This window comes from Sycon ciliatum, chromosome 5 (genome assembly GCF_964019385.1).
Source record: "Sycon ciliatum chromosome 5, ocSycCili1.1, whole genome shotgun sequence".
Taxonomy (NCBI): Eukaryota; Metazoa; Porifera; class Calcarea; order Leucosolenida; family Sycettidae; genus Sycon; species Sycon ciliatum.
In genome coordinates, this window is record NC_088647.1 from 34,118,210 (window position 1) to 34,138,257 (window position 20,048).

Here is a 20,048-nt window from a genome sequence, read left to right on the forward strand (position 1 = left end):
CAGCTAGTCGCAAGCCCGCGCTGGGCACAACAGTACGAAATAGTGGTTGCGACTTCGGCGATGGTTTGTAAGAAAGGGTTCGCTCCCCACACCGGAGCTCGCGCTATTCCGCCGAAGCTTCCCTTTCATTTCCTGTTCGTACTCAACACTTGATAAACTTGAGCCTCCCAAGTTGGGTGGTTGTTGCTTTGCGTTGTCGAATTGTGGTTAGACCGTATTATCCAATGGTCTTGCCGTCCCGGTATCGTACCAACTTCCGGCCAGCATTCCATTGTGCTTACAATTCGTCCTCGCGATGGTTCCCTTTCATTTCCTCTTCGTACTCAACACGTGATAAAATTGAGCCTCCCAAGTTGGGTGGTTGTTGCTTTGGGTTGGAATAATCACTAATATCCATAAACCTTCCAAGTTTGGAAGGCCGTTGGTTAGCGCTATCGAGCAGCCTTGCCGTGGAATGTCTCAGTACTCCTTGTCAGTCTGGTGCTACCGACTACCGTGTGCACGTCTGACTGTGTAAAAATCTGGTTTAGTTGGTAGACTCTATCTAGCGCATGCTAGTACTTATTGCTACTAATTTACTAGTAACTTGTGCCCCACCGTTTTCTTTGTTTCCAGTAAATATATACAGTAATAGGAACATCCAATTAGAAAAGGGTGCTACCACAGTACAGTAGTATAGATTTCCTTGCGGCTCACAAAGGCAATTGCGTGAAACAGTGAAGTAAGAACCAAAGCAAGAAAAAAAAGACACCCCAGATTCGTTGCCTTCCTTGCTTCTACAAGTGTTGTACATGTACATAACTGTACATAATTGTTAGATTGACAGCATGAAACAAGGAGGAGGACACTGTGTTCGAAAACAGTGACCTTACTACAACCTTCCGCGGTGTGCAGAGCCCCGGTCCCTGCGGACCATTTGAACCATAATGGGTATCGCACCCGGTTCTGACCCTCATTATGCTAGGGGGTTATTTATTTTATTTATTACAGCATCTCATAGCACAGTGAGAACACCGGCCAATACAAAGAGAGAGGGTGTTAGCCAACCACGGCAAATGAGACTACTCCTGAAAGTCCTGATGTCGTCTTGTTGTCTTCGCTCTTTTTTTTCTTTTTCTTTCCAACTTCTGCCCATGGACGCCATGGCCAGAAGTCGGAAAGAAAAAGAAAAAGAAGTGTTTATACAAGTTAAAAAAGAGCGAAGACAACAAGACGACATCAGGAGTAGTCTCCTAACCCCCTAGCATAATGAGGGTCAGAACCGGGTGCGACACCCATTATGGTTCAAATGGTCCGCAGGGACCAGGGCTCTGCCAACCGCGGAAGGTTGTAGTAAGGTCACTGTTTTCGAACACAGTGTCCTCCTCCTTGTTTCATGCTGTCAATAGCCCTTGGCGGATTATGCCGGCATAATATTTGGCAAAATCTTGGGATTTCGTCAAAAAATTATGCTCCGGCATTATATGGATTCCAACGTGTAGGTCGGCATAATCTTTCGGTTTAGACCAGGGAGTCGTAAAAGTATTTTACGACTCCCTGGTTTAGACAAAAATTATGCTTAGGGGCATATTAAATACAGCGTTGTCAGAAAGCCTGCAGATGTTTTTTTTTGAATACCCCAGTTACGACTCCTTGTCATAGCCCTCGGCGGATTATGCCGGCATAATAATAATAAACACAACTTGCATCTTCCCTGAACCTGTTAGACAGGAGCAGAGTCGACGCATCTGTCAACAGTGTCAAGCCAAGTAAGTTAGTCTATCTCCTGCAGCTTGGAGAGCGCTCTCCACGGAGAGATCCGCTGCCTTCAGGTCGTGCCGAATCGTATCTATCCACCGCAATGGCGGACGGCCAGGTTTTTTTTATGCCGTTTGTGTTGATTGATAGCTCCAGTGCTTGGAACGAGGCGGATTCCGGACCCTCTCGCACCACATGGCCAAACCACAGCAGCCTGCGTCGCCGGCATATGGCACTAACTGGAGATTGTTTTGTTTCTGTGTATAAGTATTAGTTGTTATTGGCGATGCGTTGCGGGTAGACAATCTGCAGCAGTACGCGTAGCTTCCTCCGTTGCCATTTGTCCAGTTTGTCGTTCAGCAATTTGGACAGAGTCCACAATCCGCAATTGTATAGAAGGATCGGCATTATGCCGGCATAATATTTGGAATAATCTTGGGATTTCGTCAAAAATTATGCTCCAGCATTATACGGATTCCAACGTGAAAGGTCGGCATAATCTTTCGGTTTAGACAAAAAATATGCTTAGGGCATGGCCGTGTGTGTATGCGTGGTTTCTCAATCCTCTATGTACAGCGTGAATACATAGTGGAACCGAGCATAATTCAGCATAATTCAGCATATTTGTTGGCATAATTGTGGCATAATCAAAAGCATAATTTGACGATTGGCCGAGCATAGTCCGCCGATGGCTAGCTGTCAATCTAACAATTGCGTGGACTACAACAAGGTTTATCTAATACTGGTTTTGAACCAGTGTTGGATTATATCATGACTGTACATGTGGTACATGTATGTTTATTTATTATTATTTTTATTTATTTATTACAGCTTCTCATAGCACAGTGAGAACACCGGCCAATACAGCCAACCACGGCAAGGAAGGGAGAAGGGGAGGAGAAGAAAAAAGGAACCGGCATGGATAAGCATGGATAAACAGTGATTGCAACAATTGCAACAAAATGAGAAACACAAAATCAAAGTCAAGGTGCGACAAGGCTCTTAGAAAGGCGGAGGGAAGAAAGGTCCTTAGCTTCTTGGGGAAGTGCCAGCCACGCAGAGTACGCAGTGAAAAAGGGAGAGTGAAGTGGAAAGGAGGACTTAGGTTTCGGAAGGGAAAGGGAGTTTCTCGTGCTACGGGAAGAGAACCAGTTGAAACAGTGGAGGTGAGGTGGACACAGATTGAGTTTGAGAGAATGGATAAGGGTGACAAGATGTGAATTACGTCTCTTAGACAAAGGGGTAGTGTCAGCAAGGGCATAAAGGGTGGAAGATGGGAGCATGCGGGGTTTTCGGAGGAGGATTTTGAGAACTTTTTTGTGGTGAATTACGAGCTTGGCAGCACGGGTTGTGGAAATTCCAGCCCAAGCAGTATCTGCATAATCAAAAATGGGGCGTAGGTAAGCTGAGTAAAAGAGGAGTTTACCAGAGATTGGGAGATGGTAACAGTGAGAAGAGAGGATTCCTAAAGATGAACAAGTTAAGTCAGCCTGCATGTGAATGCTGTACGTAGACCATGGTACACTGTTCTACCATAATTATTTTTGTTTTATAAGTAGTCTACCCAAGTCCTGCCAAAACACTTTTCAAATCTGCGAACACTGAGCGGGCATGGCACTAGTGCACTGGGCAATTATTGGGGCATGGGATGCACTGATGCACGTGTGCTCTCAGTTCTTGACGCCACATGCGTTTCCATTAATTTTCAGAAGGAGGTATTGCCTCTGTGTCAGTGTCTCAGTGAGCTGGGTAAGCGGGCGAGGGTGTATGGCTAGAGGCTATCCTGGTGTTCGCCAGGAGGCGACGACTACTTATTGTCTTGTACATGGAGCAGTGGTATTGGCCTACAACTTACAAGTAACAGTTCGATAAACAGTGTTACTTCCTGTGTAGCTGTTGTTCCTTATCACGAATATGAGGCATTCACTTGGCAGGTGGGATGCCGTAGACTGAGCTGGTTGCAACTCGCAAACTGACGCTTGGTGCTCGGACGAACACCCTTATCGGACATCGGTGTCCGCAGGGGTCCAAGACTTTGGGAATGTTTGTGCACGGACGATGATTACAAAGCGGAGTGGCCCATGGCCATGACTAGCCTCAGCAGTCATGTACTGATGTAGACTCTACAATCATGACGCAGATGATACACTGTAGCCTCATCAACAGCTACGGATCGATGATACAGGTAGCATTTTCTTGAGTTTTGACCATTGAGTTTTGACCATCACGGGTATCCGTGTATTGTTATTTGACAGGCAGCAATGCGCTTCGGCGAGACTACACAATGTCATGTAGACGACATCAAGAGTGCATTAGCACATCATTTTTATGTAATTTATGTCTAGAGACCTCTCGATCTCACCAATCAGTAGTAGCTGTACAAAGAAACAGACCGAGCATGTCTTCCGGAGCTCAATGGACAGACTGCAGTGGAAGGTCCGAGGGTATCGTGTGGTTTCGTGCCTATTGTAAAGAACGAAAGTAGCCGTCCTGCAGCCACTTGTGGGACCACTTTACGAGCGAGCTGAACCACGTGGGGAGAATCCTCTTTGCTCTCCGCCGCGAGGCCACCAAATGCGACCAGAGCTGAGAAGCCCCAACGCACGTGTAGCAAAGACTAGGCAGAGGCATAACACACTCAGCAAACCACTTACTCACTGTTACTTGTGTTAGTTCGTAAGCCACGGTCGACGCACCGAGCAGTAGCACTGTGTAGCAGTAGCACCGGGTGTACTGTAGTGTAGATCTACCCAACGGTGTGGCGCGTAGATCTCCGAAAATCGCAAGTCGTCAATCCACAGCGCGAGACATGTCACCCTCGATTGGCGTATTTTGTCGGAAGTCAAGCTTGTATTGTGCGCACCACTGTATCGATCCTGCGGGATTTAGTTCTCCTCACTGCAGCTTGCACAATCGAATTGTCCAAAACAGTAGTAAGATTCTCCTTGCGGTGCACGGCGAGGGATTTCCTCGCGACCTGCCACGAGTAGGAGATGCATTGCTGATGATGGCGCCGGGTTTACACCTCCTGAAGGCTCTCTGCAGTGACAGGCGCGTGTGTGGCAGCCGATGACGAGTTTCGACACTACATGCAGACCAACTACAGCGCTGGTAGCGCAGTTACTGGAGCGACAAGTTTTTGTTTCCGTTTGCTCCCCGCAGCGCATTTAGCCGATGGACCGAGTTGTATCCGGCATGGGTAAAGGGAAAGCGAACGCACCGGTCCGCCTGGATTGCGACAATCGGCAGGCTCGTCGACTGTCGTCTAGCGTCCGCTGGCCAGGCCGTTTGCTTCTAACATACCTACTACTAGTGGCTCTGCACTGGCCCGCAACAGGTAAGCCGATCTCGATATTGCTACCCGTTGCGGCTGGCTAAGCATTGCATGTGCCCTTCGGCCTCGTATCGTATGTGCAACATGGTGTTGATGGTCTGCTGATGCGGGAATGAACTTTCGCACAGGCACCCGCACAGTCGACTAGTCAGTAGATCTACCCGGCCCCCTAATCATTACATTAATTTTTGTGTTCCCAAACAGTGCTTTAGGCCTAAGTGACAGCCACGGCTTGACTACGTCCTTGGGCACAAACCATCATGCAAGGGATTCACTTCCACAATGCGGACATGACTCGAAAGGCGGATGACGGTCGTTCTTCAGTAGATCTACTCGGCAGTTTAGGTTTAGAAAAGGGAATTGCTAGTACTACAGTAGTAGTCAGAGTGGCTGGGAAACGTATACAATGCAGGTGCATGATTGTATAGCTATAGACTGCAGAATGATCTGCGCGTAGAGTGTACTCGACTACTACTACTACTACTACTACTACTAGTAGTACTTGGTCTCATGATATGCATTGGATGGAGTGCAAGTAATCGCCTGGCTAGCACTGGTTTCCTACTGCATATGCATACAGCGCCCACCCACATCAGTAACAGAATGATAATAATATTATAATGCTATCCCTTCAACCCATGCTAGTCTCCAGTGTATGCTGCCTAACCAATATCTAGCCCTGGTTCCAGCAGCTAAGGGCAGCATTTGCACTGCGACCTTTTTTAAAAGTTTTTTTGCAACTATAACTGCTCCAATTCTAGGTACGCCAGGCCATTCCATCATTGGCAGTTCAGTTCAGAGAGCCCGGTGTTTTAGCAAAACAGCAGTGCAGATTCTGTGCCTATACTCACATGCGTATGCGTGGTCTGTATGCAGTATTCCTTCTAAGCCTGTGCAAACAGTGCAGATACATGTCTGTTCAGGGGCGTCAGAATGTCATAATTCTTCATTGGTACGAACATGAAAAGGCAGGGGGTCCTGGGGCCCTGCCCCCCACCCTCGGAAATGCGAGGAAAATTAGACCCAAATAGCCCTTATTTCATTGGTTCAGAAATCACAGAATACGGGTGCGGATTTGGCCGCACCTGCCGCACCGGTTCTGACGCCCCTGGTGTTACTCAGCGAAAGTATTGTGGAGAATACTAAAATGCACTTCAGCATAAGGTGGTGTCACTTCCAAGAGTGAACCAATGCTCATGCGCAATCCATTCCCTTCAGGCGAGCCAACTCACATCTCCTTTACAGTCCAGTACAGCTAGTTGTTGAGGCACAGACTAACTTGTGACACAGCCAAGCCATGTGGCGTGACCATGGTGACGCCGGCTGCCCTTGCCATGGATACGGACGGTCATGCATGATTGACTGCATGTTGGAGCTGGATATATACAGTACCATGATACACAGTGTAGTAGTAATGTGCTGGCAGGTGTCCCGGTCACACTCCATATGGGCGTCAGTGCTGGATGGACCATGCAGGCACAGAGGGCAATGCACTGCACTGCACTGGCTGCAGTATTACTATGCACACCCTAATAGCAACACTGGGTCATGATGCAAAGGAACAGGTGGTCTTGCTCAGTTTTCACATCCATTGACCAACTTACTTCCTACTAGAGTATCAATTGATGCCATCAAACTAGAACCTCATGTACTGTACCAGGTGTACCCTGTATGGAGTCTAAATTTAATTTTTATTGTGTAGTCTAGGAACTTAACGCAGTCATAAAGGCAAATATTTGAACACACCACAACGGGTAGAATCACGACAGAACACACAGCTGTCGTACAGCATAGGTGGTAGTCGATGGGAAATGAGCCACGGGCACTGCAGAATCTTGTTACAGTTGTATATTAGTTTTGTCTGTCATGTGTTTTCTGGGCTATGGCCTATGCCTGCTATGGCCATGGGTCTCTGGATGAGATTATGATTCTCTTGACTGATACACAGAACAGACAAGCAGCATGCAGACCGTTGATTACTGCAACCAGCCAATACTCTCCGTGATTTAGACTACCCTCTCAGCTACCCCTCTTGTCCTTAGCACTTGAAGACTCACCGTACGCTAATGAACACTTAATGTGTCCCATTGGCACCTCAAGAGGCTTGGGTTGCAGACCTAGAGTCGGCTAGAGTAAAGATGCAGCTCCTGATATGATAGGGGCTTGATGTTGCTACGGATATTCTACGCTCAAGGTGTGGCCTGTGTATGCAAATCTGAGTGGTAATGCCGGGTTCAACAGTGGTTGTGTTACCTAGCTCCTACCTGAGTCCCCAGATTTTCCCCATGTCCTTGGTGGTATACGAGGTTCTTGGTGACGTGATTTCTTTGATTGAATTCTCCATGTGTGAAACTACTTCGGAGTAGTGACTTTTTCAAGTGCTCTGTCTTCTGGACTTGTACTGCCAGTGTATATGTGTGTAACTATAGATTATCGGCATGAACAGTACACTCTTGTCGTGGGTGCAAGAGCGCTGCATTTCATTAGCTGGGCAGCAGTTCGGTTGTGGAGTTGTGGTTTGCGGCTAAAGTCCTACACAGCTGGCTATGCATGCAACAGTGAGCTGGAGAAATTCCCAAACAAAAATAATTATGGTGCAGAGCATGAGAAAAGGGTGGTCACTGGTAAGGGTCAAGTTTGAGGTTTTCAGTTAGGCCATGGTAAAAAATATCTTTGATTCTCAAGTACGCGCGCATCGATTTTTGGTGGCGCACGGACGATTTTTTTTATTTCTATGCATGCATATGCGTGCATGAAAACGGTCAATGCGAAAGGCATGAATCCGGGAGTAGTAAAATACCGGTATTTTTCTACTCCCTGGCCTGAATAATAAAATAAATATAAATTAATTATGAACCTGTGACGTACACATGTGTGACCCTATCTTTGGAAATAAAAAAATTGTGGGAATTAAAATAAAAAATCGCTCGCTCGCACCGATTTTCACAGGCTCATGACCTGAGAATCAACTTTATTTTTTACCATGGCCTTATCATGCCCTTGTGGTAGCTAGCCCCTTCAGCTTTTATTTAAAAAAAAACACCTGATGGAAATTTGTCAGCAAATGATGCTGTGGCGGTGGTTTTTGTGCGCGGTCTTTAGCCAAAAGATGTTGGCAAGTTCAAGGTTCAAATGCATTTTCCTCCTTTTTCAGTCAAGTGCAGCTAAGGCCCCTTTTCACATGCTCTGCACCATGATCATTCCTGACCGGTTTGTGCAGAGAGCTGTGGTTCATCAGAGAATACAAATTACTTGTGTGTGTGTGTGATTCATGGATTAGGGGGGGGGGGGGGATTTGACATGCCCCTCCCCCCGAAGCCCGTGCACACGGAAGAACCCCAACCTGTCCACTGTGTCTTCAATGCTAGTTCAATACTAGTAGTGAAACCTGGTTAAGAAGAACACTGATAAGACAAACGTTCGCTTTAGAAGAACTAGTATCCATAACCGTATTGGATAAAACACTGTTTATTCACCGGGAATAACATATGGATAAGAAGAACTCCCGTTATTGCAAACAAATACCACCGGTCCCTTAGTGTTCATCCTAAAGAATTTGACTGTACAATCAACTTTGCTAATAACGACTGCGGATATAACGACAATTCGCGAATAACGACAGAATTTCCATGCCCAGAGCAAAGTCCCACCCCACTGTAATACATATAATGAGACTTCGGGTATAACGACACTTTGCGAATAAGGACACTTTTCTGATGCCCGCCGAGTGTGGTTATACGCAACGTTGACTGTACTACTAGATATTCGTACCGGCTATGCTCAGTATGCTGGGATGCGAAGACCGTTGATCTCACACACACGTCCAGCCTGGACAACCCATAATAACATATCTTAGCTGTACTCAAAAAATAATTGCAACCTGAAGACTTTTACGGTTTAGTTAGCTAGTCAGTCAGCATGTGACTCCCGAAGTGTTTTTGGAACTACGAGTCGAGCGTACGCTACAGAGTGCCTGGATTAAACGGACTACTTTCCAGTGGGTGGTCTGGAAAAGATTTGCGTAAAAACAAGATTGACTGCTGGTCCATCCATGTACCGCGTCATTGATGTATGTTATGTGTGCCTGGTTTGCCATGTGTTTTGCTGTGTGTTTCAGGCATGGCAGCCTTGCAGTGCAGCCAGTGCAGCAATTGTACGTTGCCGCAGGAGATTGTCAGGAACCACGTTTGCCCGACTGCCGGTTCGCTGTGCACGGCAGTTGTAGACCTGACGGCCAGAACTAGCGACGGAGAGACCGACCTGTCGTGGACGCTGACTGAGCTAGGGTGTGCTGGTGGCGGTGGCGGCGCTCTTCCAGTGCGGTGCGACATCCAGCTCAACGGCTCCTCCGTTGCAGATGACATGCTGACTTGCCAGGATTCCGCTTGCACACCCAGTGCACTGTCGGCGGAGACCATGCTGGCCCTGCGCGCAGGTCAAACGCAGCTGAGAGTGTGTTGCGCCAGCGACAATTGCAACGAGCGACTGGCACTGGAAATGCTGGCACTAGGACAAGCGGCAAACACTATACTGCAGATCCATGCCAGTAAGTTCTGCAGGGCCGGGGAGATGGTTCAGGACAGGCTCAGGGGAGGAGAAGAAGGGGAGGACAGGCTCAAGGACGGGGTGACGGGAGGGGGGGGGGGGGGTGACCAGCTCCGTGGTGGGAGGAGTGGGGGCAGGACAGGCCGGGGAGGGGAGGGAGGGTAGGGCAGGGTCCGTGGCTGTGGGCCGTAGGCTGAGTAACGTTACTGAGTCGTCATCATCCTGAAAGGTCTTGCTGCCAAAGAACACCCCATCCAGTCTAGCTCTAATCCACTTTGCCTCGCTTTGTTTTGTGTTCCCTGCTAATCTACTGTAGACGCCGCTCCGACTATCGTGATCCGTAGAGAATCCAGATTCACCATCAAGACGTTGTACATCTGCCTGGCAACCGTGAGTGGTGTGCTTCTGTTGATGGTGCTCTTCTTCACCGCGTACATCTGGTATGACGGACAGCGGCGAGTGAGACATCGACGCAAGGGACGGATGGGGCTGGAACGGAAACCTTCGACGGCCGCCTCAGAGCGTGTCGTTATCCGCCAGAGGAGCTGCTCCCCGCAGGCGACGTTCAGTCGAGGGTCGCCTGTGCGTACGCACCTGTGCACGCACAACCACGGCACGAGCAGGCAGAGCAGCTTCCGGCGGAGCACGGTCACGGTGGACCGAACATCGCGCCTACTGGCCGAGAGCGTGGCGACGCTCACGCACGAGAGCAGCAGTCCCGACTCGACGACGGCTCACTACCAGGCCGCGGCAGCCCACGCGCAGAGCAGCAATGGTCGACCAGTCAGTATTGTGTCAGTGCAGCCCAGTCAACAGCTGACAGCAGCCAACTATCAGCAAAGCAGCAATGGTGTCCAAGAACGACTGCCCAGCCCGCCGAGCCCTATCATGATTGCAAGCACGTCCACTGCAGCCGATTCCGCCAGCTCAGCACAGATTTCACATTCGAGACCGCCACCTCAGCTACATATAGATAACTCGTACATGACCCCCAATGGTCATTCTGCTGCCGAGACCCCTGAATCAATTAGTGTGGATGTGAAGCAGCGGCGGACAATCTCGCTCAGCCGCAAGCGGACGCCAACAGCCCATCGTCTTACCAGGGACATGAATGGTGAAGCCGTGCCAGTCAAGATGGCATCCCTATCCGTAGCATCGCAAGCTGAACAGAACAACTCGTTCAACAACCCAACAGTTGACAATCCGGAGGAGCCTGAAAAGCGGCCATCGACGGTCAGCGACAAGCTGCGACGGCTCGGCTTCGATCACATTCCGTCGCTCGACCAGGTCTGCCAGTCGCAGCAGAACGGCAGGGACGCTTCAAGCCCCGAGCTGTCCGACGTCGTGTCCGAAGAAGATCACCCAGCCACGCAGCCGACCTGTAGCGTGTCAACGTTCTCCGCCAAACCCAACGGTCACTGTCCGCCTGCGTCCTCAACTTTTTCCAACCACCACGCCGAGTTGCCAGACATGGAGCGGAGGAGACGAAAGAGAAACTTGGCAGACGCCTCAATGACAGTTGTATAGCTGCAGACCACCTAGTAACTCCTGTTCTTGAACCAACGGCAGGATGCTGGCCGATGGCGATGTCATAGCAGCAAAGCCTGTTGCATATCAGGCATTCGGTGCGGAATTTGTGGCGTACTCGTACAATTGTCCAGCAGTACTTGAACAGATCGGGAATTTCCATGATGCATCAAGTGTATGGGTATGGTCTTGGGCGTCGGTCACCTAGAGCCGGCAAATTGGAAGCAATTCCAGTCCTTCACCGACCAGAATACCATCCCGCCCCTGCTTGATTGCTTCATTCGGATGATGTCGAGCTCACGAATATCATCACCACAATCTGACTGGTGTTAATGAATCCCAGTCACATCACTCGCTGTGGTGGCGGGGGTGGGGGAGAGATGCCCAGTGATATCTTGGTACGATGTTCGAACAGAATTATGACTATAAATTGGTTATATTTGTCTTTATATGAATTGAGTGAGTGCATGGGAACATACCGATAATTGCTAATACTAATAATTTTTTGCAGCCTCATGTATAATATGTTGATTGTACCGGCTTTGTAAGGACCCCCAGGGACAACAAGACAAGAGGTCCTTTTAGACACCAACCGCCAGCTAGGCACGGTGAAATGTCGTGTAAAATACCATTGCAACTGCATGTATTGTATATGCATACACTAGTGTCACCATCAATATGGCACTGTCGAGAATCTGCTGATAATAATTGTTCAAAGTTATATACGCAACTCTCAGAATACAAGTCTAAAAACATACGAAAATACAAGAAGTAATTGTAAAACTCCCCAATTCGACGCCGTAAAACAATAATACATTTTCTCCATGCCTAAATATCGCCATTGTAGGCTAAGGTTTGCTAACATATAATTTTAAAGGCAAATGGCTTAGTTTCTTCAAGTGCAAATGGCTTAGTTCATGTAAAAATAATAAATTTTCTTGCTGGTTTCGAATACTTGGTTCTTTGTCCTTGAAGGAGTTGAGATTTTTATCACATAAATTCGTATTGAATGCACAATTGCATATAATTATACTGCAGACTGAGTGATGTATGGATTATGTACAGCATATGCATGGTAAGGTCTTTGTGTGTGTGTGTGTGTGTGTGTGTGTGTGTGTTTGTTTGTGTCCGGCCATGCATGCGTGTGAGCATGAGTGCGTGCGTGTGCGTCTGTGATATTGGTTGCACCCATACTTGGGTAATATGTACCCTGGCCTGAGAAGAGCTGTGCAGCTGCAGCTGCAGCCATGAAGTCTCTAGAGTAGCATGGGCATTAATCATCTAGTGTGCTTCACATCATACCGGACACTATGCTATCAGTTGTGTATCCCGTAGGTACGTTAGATGCTAGCAGTTATCGGTGTACCGTCCGTTTCTTCTTCGGACTCTTTGCTGCGGTCTTCTTCTTCCTTCTCTCGGCGTCCGGGTCGAAATACTTGCTGCGCATCACGACGTTGACTTTCTGGGTGCCTTCGTACTTCAGCGTGAGCTGGAAGGTATGCAATGAAATTGAAGCAAAGGGCCATGTGAATGTAGTGTAACATTTCCAATTAAAGTCTGAAAGTAGTTTTTCAAAACGGAGTGAATTTTATAAACGTTTCTGGTTTCATCAGAAAATCTGGCTCGCAGCACTGGGTCAACACACGGCTAGCTCACCATTGTAAATCAAGTGCTGTCCAATCAGTCTGCTCTTTACTTGATTTTCAGAGCCTAATGTGGCAAATGATGCAGGATAAATTTAACATGTACTTTAGGTGTTCAGCCTTACAGTCCACTGCCTGTATCTATGCCAATGGGGATTTCCCCCACCAATCCTGCTAGCCCTGACTGCAAGGATACATGACTGTACATGTACAGCAATGACTGTGTGTGCGGGTGCTTGTGTGATGACTGACATTTGTCTGTGTCTTGTGGACCACACTCCAGGCGGACAGAAAGTACCAGCTGTCACAGAAAAGTGACTTTTCCAGTTTAGTTGACGCGTGTTGGTGGTTGTTTGAAGTGGTTGCTAGACACGAGTATTGAGTTCTGCTGACCGTGCATACGATACATACAGCCAGTATTGTGTGTGTGTGTGTGTGTGTGTGTGTGTCCATGAGCCAATGTTCACTCTCCTCGTCCTTCGTGAGGCTTTGCAAGCCCGCGAGTGGAGCAAACTACCGCACGAAGACGACGACTTGGAACGACTCTGAGCATTGGCTCATGGAATGTTCGCCCTGTTGTGGAAAGTGATTGACCAGTTCAAGCGGCAGCCGTGAGAGGAATCGTTTCCGATGATAAGCCAGATCCATAGCTGCCAGAGATGGCTCTCTCGCTCGGAACATGGTCCCTGAGTCCCTGACCTAGTACCTCTCTCTCAGCGGACTGCCGTCGCTCGTCGTTCCATATTGTCGGCCCCGCAAGGGGACACGTGACCGTAATGGCAGTGTTTACCATGACCATGTGTGTGTGTGTGTGTGTGTGTGTGTGTGTGTGTGTGTGTGTGTGTGTGCGTGTGTACGTGTGTGTGCACGCGCGCATGTGTGTGTATGCATGTATGTGTGTGTGTGTGTGTGTGTGTGTGTGTGTGTGTGTGTGTGTGTGTGTGTGTGTGTGTGTACGTGTGCATGCATGTGCACACACATGTCATGTGACTGTGTTTGAGCGTGAGTGAGCATATGTGTATGTATGTGCATGCGTATATGTGTGTTTGTGTTTATGTGTATTTGAATGAACGCTGTCAGTACACTCGCCAATGCACTGGTACTTACTGGCAAGACTAGCTCGATCAATTCATCGCTCAGCTGCACAGTACACAGCACACAACACACAAGATAAGACACAAAGAGGCTGAGTCATGGGTTTATGACTCTAATACCCCTCCCCCCTCCCCTCGCCACACAGACACATACCTCCCCATCTCTGCTACACAGAAAAAGCAGCACAGACTCCTCTCCTCACTTCAACAGGTAACAACATCACTTCAACATACTCCAGGAGTAGAGTGTCTAGAGTCAGTAATCCTTACTCGGATGTGCTTATCAAGATCAACTGCATGTCACGGCAACCATACAACACCTTGGTCCCTATATCCAAAAAGGCCGGTAACGTTATACCGTGTACATAAAGAAATCTCAAGGCTCAAGATGACCTGATTGTGTTTGCATGAGCTCGACTCAGTGCTGGGGTGAGGGGATCCTAGGCCAACGGAAGTCAGGGTTCACGAGTCCATCTCCGAGGATAAGAAGAACAACATTGCCCTTGCTGGCCACTAGTACTAGTAGTAGTAGCTAGGATGCAGTACAACCATTGAGATTCCAAATCAGGACAGTCAAACCTCTTTAAGACGAACACCAAGGGACCGACGGGATTTGTTCGCAGTACTGGGAGCTCTTCTGATCCATATCTTATACCCAGTGAATACACCGTGATCTATCCAATCGAGATACAAATACTAGATCTTCTTTTAAAACGGCTCATCAGGTGTGCAATTTGAAACTCGGATGTTGAGCCAATAATAAATGTAGAAAGGAAAAGGACATGTGGATACGAGTTAAGAGTTGTTGCACTTTCTGACTGTATATAGTATCATGTTACAGTGATGGAGAGTTACTCTTAACTCATATCCATATGTCCTTTTCCTTTCTAGATCTTCCTAAGCAAAAGTTTGTTTTATCAGTGTTCTTCTTAACGAAGTTTCACTGTACTTTGGACAGATATAGTAGAACTATGATAGGACATACCCCCATAGGGGGCAGGAAAGTCTACTTAGTATTCGACGTATCAAGTGCTTATCCCATCATACTCCAGTATGGATCAATGCACCCATGCTCCGGGCAGTGTTCATAACAAGCAATAGTGGGTACTATCAGAATACGTACGAAGTGAGTTTCACTGCACAATTTAACCATTGTCAGAGGTCATCACAAGCACACACACACACACACACACACACACACACACACACACACACACACACACACACACACACACACACACACACACACACACACACAAACACACACACACACACTAACACTAACACACACACACACGGATAACACAGTGCTGCAATGCATGCACCTGCTCAGGCCAACAGTGTACAGTGTACTATTCCCAAGAGACACCCACTGACTCACCATTGCATCAGGCACTTTCAACTTGATTGTCACAGTCTTGTCACACGGGCCCTGGGTCAAGAATGTCAGCACATAAATGTAGAGGCATGCAATTGTGAACAAGCACCTCACTATCTTCATGACGATCTTTACCCCAGCAAATATTGGAGGTGAATATTTCACGAGTATAGCCATATCATGCAATGCAAAGATCTTCCAATTGAAGTCTAAACTTAATTTGCGGTCAGTTGACCCGGTCAGAGACAAGTTCTCCTTGTGCTTGTAGTTGTAAAGTATTCATGTGCCACACAGCAGGGTCACCTATACTGTACTTCTCCGGACTCCGCTTGTAGGCCAGTTGTGGCCAGACTGCGATGCAATATTGACTTGAGAGCAACATTGCTAGACTAATATGTGCGCTGCACTGCCTCGTATAGAGTGCATGTCATTGTGTTGAGCCAGCTTGCTTACTTATGGGCGCTAAGCATACAGCATGAGTCGGCGGATTGAGGGCAGCATTGCTAGACTTATCTATGAACTTCATTGCCTAGAAAAGAGGTTATACAAACGAGGTCATAGGGTTGAGCCGGGGGACTCGCTTATCGGACCTAAGTCTACTGCACAGGTCGGCAGTTTCGCTTGGGCTAGTACATCGCTGTGCCCCACGCCTACCACTCCATATATGGCATCTCAACTGAGGATATAATTGCATGAGCTCTATAGTCTATACCCACAGTAACCATGGGTACGTGTACACTTACCTTCGCAGGATCCACTATAACCATGTTGCTCAAGGAACAGGGCTCAACAGCGCCGAATACAAACTCGCCGGTACTCTGAAATCAGACACACAGGCCATGATATTACATGCCGAACAGCAGCACTTGCCCAGATCAGAACATGTGCGTCGGAGATTCTAGTACGTAATTTAACTATAATTCATATACAGTATTAGTAGTATAGTATAGTATTTATTCACATTTCTCTAGGGCAGTCCCCACAGACCTATGGTCTCCTTACGGGGTACCCTAGCCAATCTAGGATTGCGATACGAAATTGACTTGGTGAAGCAGCAAGGCGGACCGATGCCGGAACTGAGTTCCAGCGGTCAGCGGCTTATACACAGATTCAGTACATCAGCAAACTACATCAAGGTGATGGAAATGTCACTGAATAAATCTTTTTCGACTGACAGTGGTACAACATAACAGAGCTAACAGGTCTGGAAGAGCATAGTAAAATTCATTAGCTTTGTTACCTTGAACCACTCGAGGTCGAAAAAGCAGTTTATTCAGTGTTACAGTGCAAGCGGCTAACCAATGGCTTGTCCGTCAGTCTTTTGCCAATGAACATGAACAGATGGATTGAACCCCGATGAAATCTAGATCATACCACAAACTAGTACGCATACAATTTGACACAGTTAAGACCAAAGTAAAACAAACGAAAAAGTTACTCCATCTCCTTTTGATGTGGTGATGCAAGACGTTTTAAAAGGTGCTTCCTCCAAACTAGAAACCAGAAAACGTCACAGTCGACTTTGATGGGAAAATGGGAGCGACTGCACATTATCACAGTGAGTGAGTCTAGAGTCTCACCTTCTTATTGTCTTTGCTGCTGCTACTAGTGCTCTGCTTTATGGACTGAACAGTCAGCTGGTGACTTGTACAGTAGTCTGAGAGATCACCACCACCGCCGTGTGTGTAGTCCAGCGACAGCGTCATTGGAAAGTTTGCTTTCAATGTACACTCACCTGCACGACAGGCACACAGGACAACAAAATGCAGAGTTCTGCCGCCGGGCATTTGCATTCGCATTCGAGGATTGTTGCAGAGCTAGAGTGTTCTGCTCTGTTTACAATCCTGTATTGTGTGTGTGATGGTGTGTTGTGCCTGCACATGTTGTACTCCAAGCATGAAGGTCTTCTTGAAGCAAGATTCCTGAACGGACCTACACCATTCTCCTTTCAGATCTGATGTTTCCAGCAAACTCTATTCATTCACTCCGAGAGAAGCCTCGACAGCACTGACCAGCGGGTACATTCTGAGATTGTCCAGCTGCGTCTGGGCTAGACGGATAGTGAAGGGACTAGTTTCCTGCACTAGATCACGTTTTGAGAAAACGCAAAAGAACAAAATTGATCGCCGGCAACAAATCGATTCTATCAGAGCAAACTGCAAAAGCGACTCACATCAATTAAACCTTCCGGCAGAATCGAACATGGAGAAGCAGGCGTATAGCCCGCAAGGGGGGAGGGGGGCACATGCACCCCCTAAAAATGTCGACCTAAGTTCAACATGCATATGTACATAATGACCATGAATGACATGCACCAGTCATCCTACACATATGCGGGGGCCATGTACCCACCTAAAAGAGGGATCACCTACGCCCGGGAGAAGATCAACAGCTGACCCAGTCACTTACTTGGTTCTGGCCTGGGTACTGGCATGTGTGCAATGGTGTCGGCGTGCGCATCCGTCCGCAGAGCACCCGTACTGCTCACCAGGCAAATCGGGTACTGCCACACGTTGGCACACACCTTGTAGCTGACAACCTGAGCAGCACAACAGCACAGCACGAGCACTAAAGCTCTAGAAATCCTGCTATAACGCGATGGGAGACGACTTTTCATGCAACAACAACACGCGAATGCACAAACACCACGTACATACACGACACACAATTTAACGTACTACAACAATAATGATATAGTATGCATTCTTTTCTGATATACACTCACACCTCGCTTAACCGCACACATCCGTTTTCCACAAAAATATCCGGATAGGCGAGGGAACCGGATAATCGAACACACATACTGTATGTATGCATGGCAGATGCTGTAAATCGGTAACTAACGATTTTCTTCCGGGTGGCGAGGGATCCGGATGAAAGAGGACCGGATAAGCGAGGTCTGACTGTAGCACATAAGCCAGCCAATGGCGGAAATCCGCTACAGGCCTCAGCTCTGCAACGGTGGTCACTACGGGAGCTTGCAACTTATCAAGAATGGAGAGGTTTCATGTCTTTGTCACGTGACTGCATATGTGCAGACACGGGAATCAACCGGCCGACGTCATGTGACCCATGAATTCAGGTGACTGGTGTCTGAACCAACATGGCTAACAGGCATGATGATGTCAACAAGAGTTGTTATGTCCCCTTGCGGACTAACATTCCATTACACTCATGCATTCTTACTGACACACACAAACACTAGCATTTATAAGACATTCCTCTTGGTCAGGTAAAGTAACAACAACAACCATATGCGAGCATGCGCAATACAGTAACAAACGGTGTAGTAGATATATAATGACTAACTTGCATACACAACAACTGCCCCCTTTCAAGAATGTTCCAGGGAATATTCTACCACAATTAAATACCTCAAAATCGTTGAAGCAACACATAAAATAAGTTCATCAATCCACCGTACGTGAATTCTTAAACTTTGACACAGCACTACAATAACATAATCTGACGCAGGAATCCGTCAGTCAATATTACTAGCAATACCAAGGATCTTGCACACTATTGTACATGGTAATAATTACTAGTTCGCTAAACAGTCCAGCAATGACATATCAGGGAACGGCTCAAAGCTGTTCAATCAGTCTATCCGGACGAACACTACGCCGAGACGAACGTCTAACAGTGGTTTCACAGGGAGTATTCTCGACCTGTGGTAAACCAACTTCAGGAGCAGACTGCTCACAAGGAGGATCCGCCTCAACTTGTACAGTAGCAGACTGTGGCGAGACGCTAGCCGGAAAATCACTGGACAGTGACGACTCTCCTACGTCTGACAGCACTGGTGACGGTGACGTCTGATCGATTGTATCCAACAGTGGTTCTGGCAGCGATGCACTCAAGCTTGCCGGAACTGACCGTAGACGCAACTGGTCTCGGTGACGCTTCCACAACACATCACCCACTTGTACTTCATAGTTGTAGTCACTGAGGACACGCACAATTCGTCCCGGGACCCAACGATTACCTTTGCCGAAATTCAGCGCAAACACAGAGTCACTCTCTGTGAACGCTGGCTTGACGCGATTGCCGTCCTCATAAGCCTTTGCTTGTTGACGTACCTGCGAGGGACGCAGAGCACTGAGCCGCGTGCGTGGCTGGCGTCCAAACATCATCTCCGCCGGTGTTCTGCCGGCATGGTTGGGTGTCGTGCGGTACGTTAGCAGAAACCTGTCGAGCCGAGCTTGCAGTGGTTCGCTCGTTGCACCCATTTCCTTCAACTTCTGCTTAAACACACCCACATAGCGCTCAGCAAGTCCATTCGTAGCCGGATGGCCTGGAACCGTCAGGGTGTGCACAATGTCGTTGGCACGGAGGAAAGCCTTGAATTCCTCGCTCGTGAATTGGGTTCCATTATCTGAAACAAGATGCTCCGGCAGACCAAACACAGAGAACACGTGCCGCAGAGCCGCAATAGTGGTTGCAGACGTGGCATTAGACATTGCAATTACATCCAGATACTTTGTGTATGCATCCACCACAACCAGGAACATCTTGCCCATGAATGGTCCTGCAAAGTCGATATGCACCCGTTTCCATGGACCGTTTGGCCATGACTAGGTTCCCGACTTGGCAGGTGGACATTTCGCACTTTCTTGGCATTGAGCACATGCCTTGACTAACATTTCAATCTCTTGATCCACATTTGGCCACCATAAGTACCGTCGTGCCATTTGCTTGGTTTTGACCATGCCAAAGTGCTCCGTGTGCAAATCACGTAGCAATACCATTCTTAGTGATTTGGGTATGACAACTCGTTGTCCCCACAATAG

General features: G+C 47.8%; 2 protein-coding genes across 2 annotated transcripts in view; one reads left to right on the forward strand and one right to left on the reverse strand.

Moving 5' to 3' along the window:
- Positions 1–4,558: 4,558 nt before the first annotated feature.
- On the forward strand, positions 4,559–12,210 carry LOC135818433 (uncharacterized). The gene is made up of 3 exons (XM_065331805.1): positions 4,559–5,074; positions 9,189–9,617; positions 9,933–12,210. The coding sequence occupies exons 1-3, from the start codon at positions 4,912–4,914 to the stop codon at positions 11,141–11,143; spliced, it is 1,803 nt and encodes a 600-aa protein (XP_065187877.1). The 5' UTR covers positions 4,559–4,911; the 3' UTR covers positions 11,144–12,210.
- The window catches only part of LOC135818432 (cilia- and flagella-associated protein 74-like), a 32,888-nt gene continuing 24,559 nt past the window's right edge, over positions 11,720–20,048 (reverse strand). Inside the window, exons 27-32 of the mRNA XM_065331803.1 lie at positions 17,668–17,797; positions 16,839–16,993; positions 16,002–16,076; positions 15,262–15,312; positions 13,894–13,926; positions 11,720–12,632 (exon numbers count right to left, since the gene is read on the reverse strand). Coding sequence (XP_065187875.1) covers positions 12,498–12,632; positions 13,894–13,926; positions 15,262–15,312; positions 16,002–16,076; positions 16,839–16,993; positions 17,668–17,797 — 579 coding nt within the window. The 3' untranslated portion in view covers positions 11,720–12,497. The remainder of the gene's footprint in view (positions 12,633–13,893; positions 13,927–15,261; positions 15,313–16,001; positions 16,077–16,838; positions 16,994–17,667; positions 17,798–20,048) is intronic.

Excerpts from the sequence above, each read along its gene's own strand:
- LOC135818433 (XM_065331805.1), top strand. The coding sequence starts at position 4,912 with ATGGACCGAGTTGTATCCGGCATGGGTAAAGGGAAAGCGAACGCACCG. Across the intron at positions 5,075-9,188 it reads TCTGCACTGGCCCGCAACAG|GCATGGCAGCCTTGCAGTGC; the intron begins GTAAGCCGATCT and ends TGTGTGTTTCAG. Across the intron at positions 9,618-9,932 it reads TATACTGCAGATCCATGCCA|ACGCCGCTCCGACTATCGTG; the intron begins GTAAGTTCTGCA and ends AATCTACTGTAG.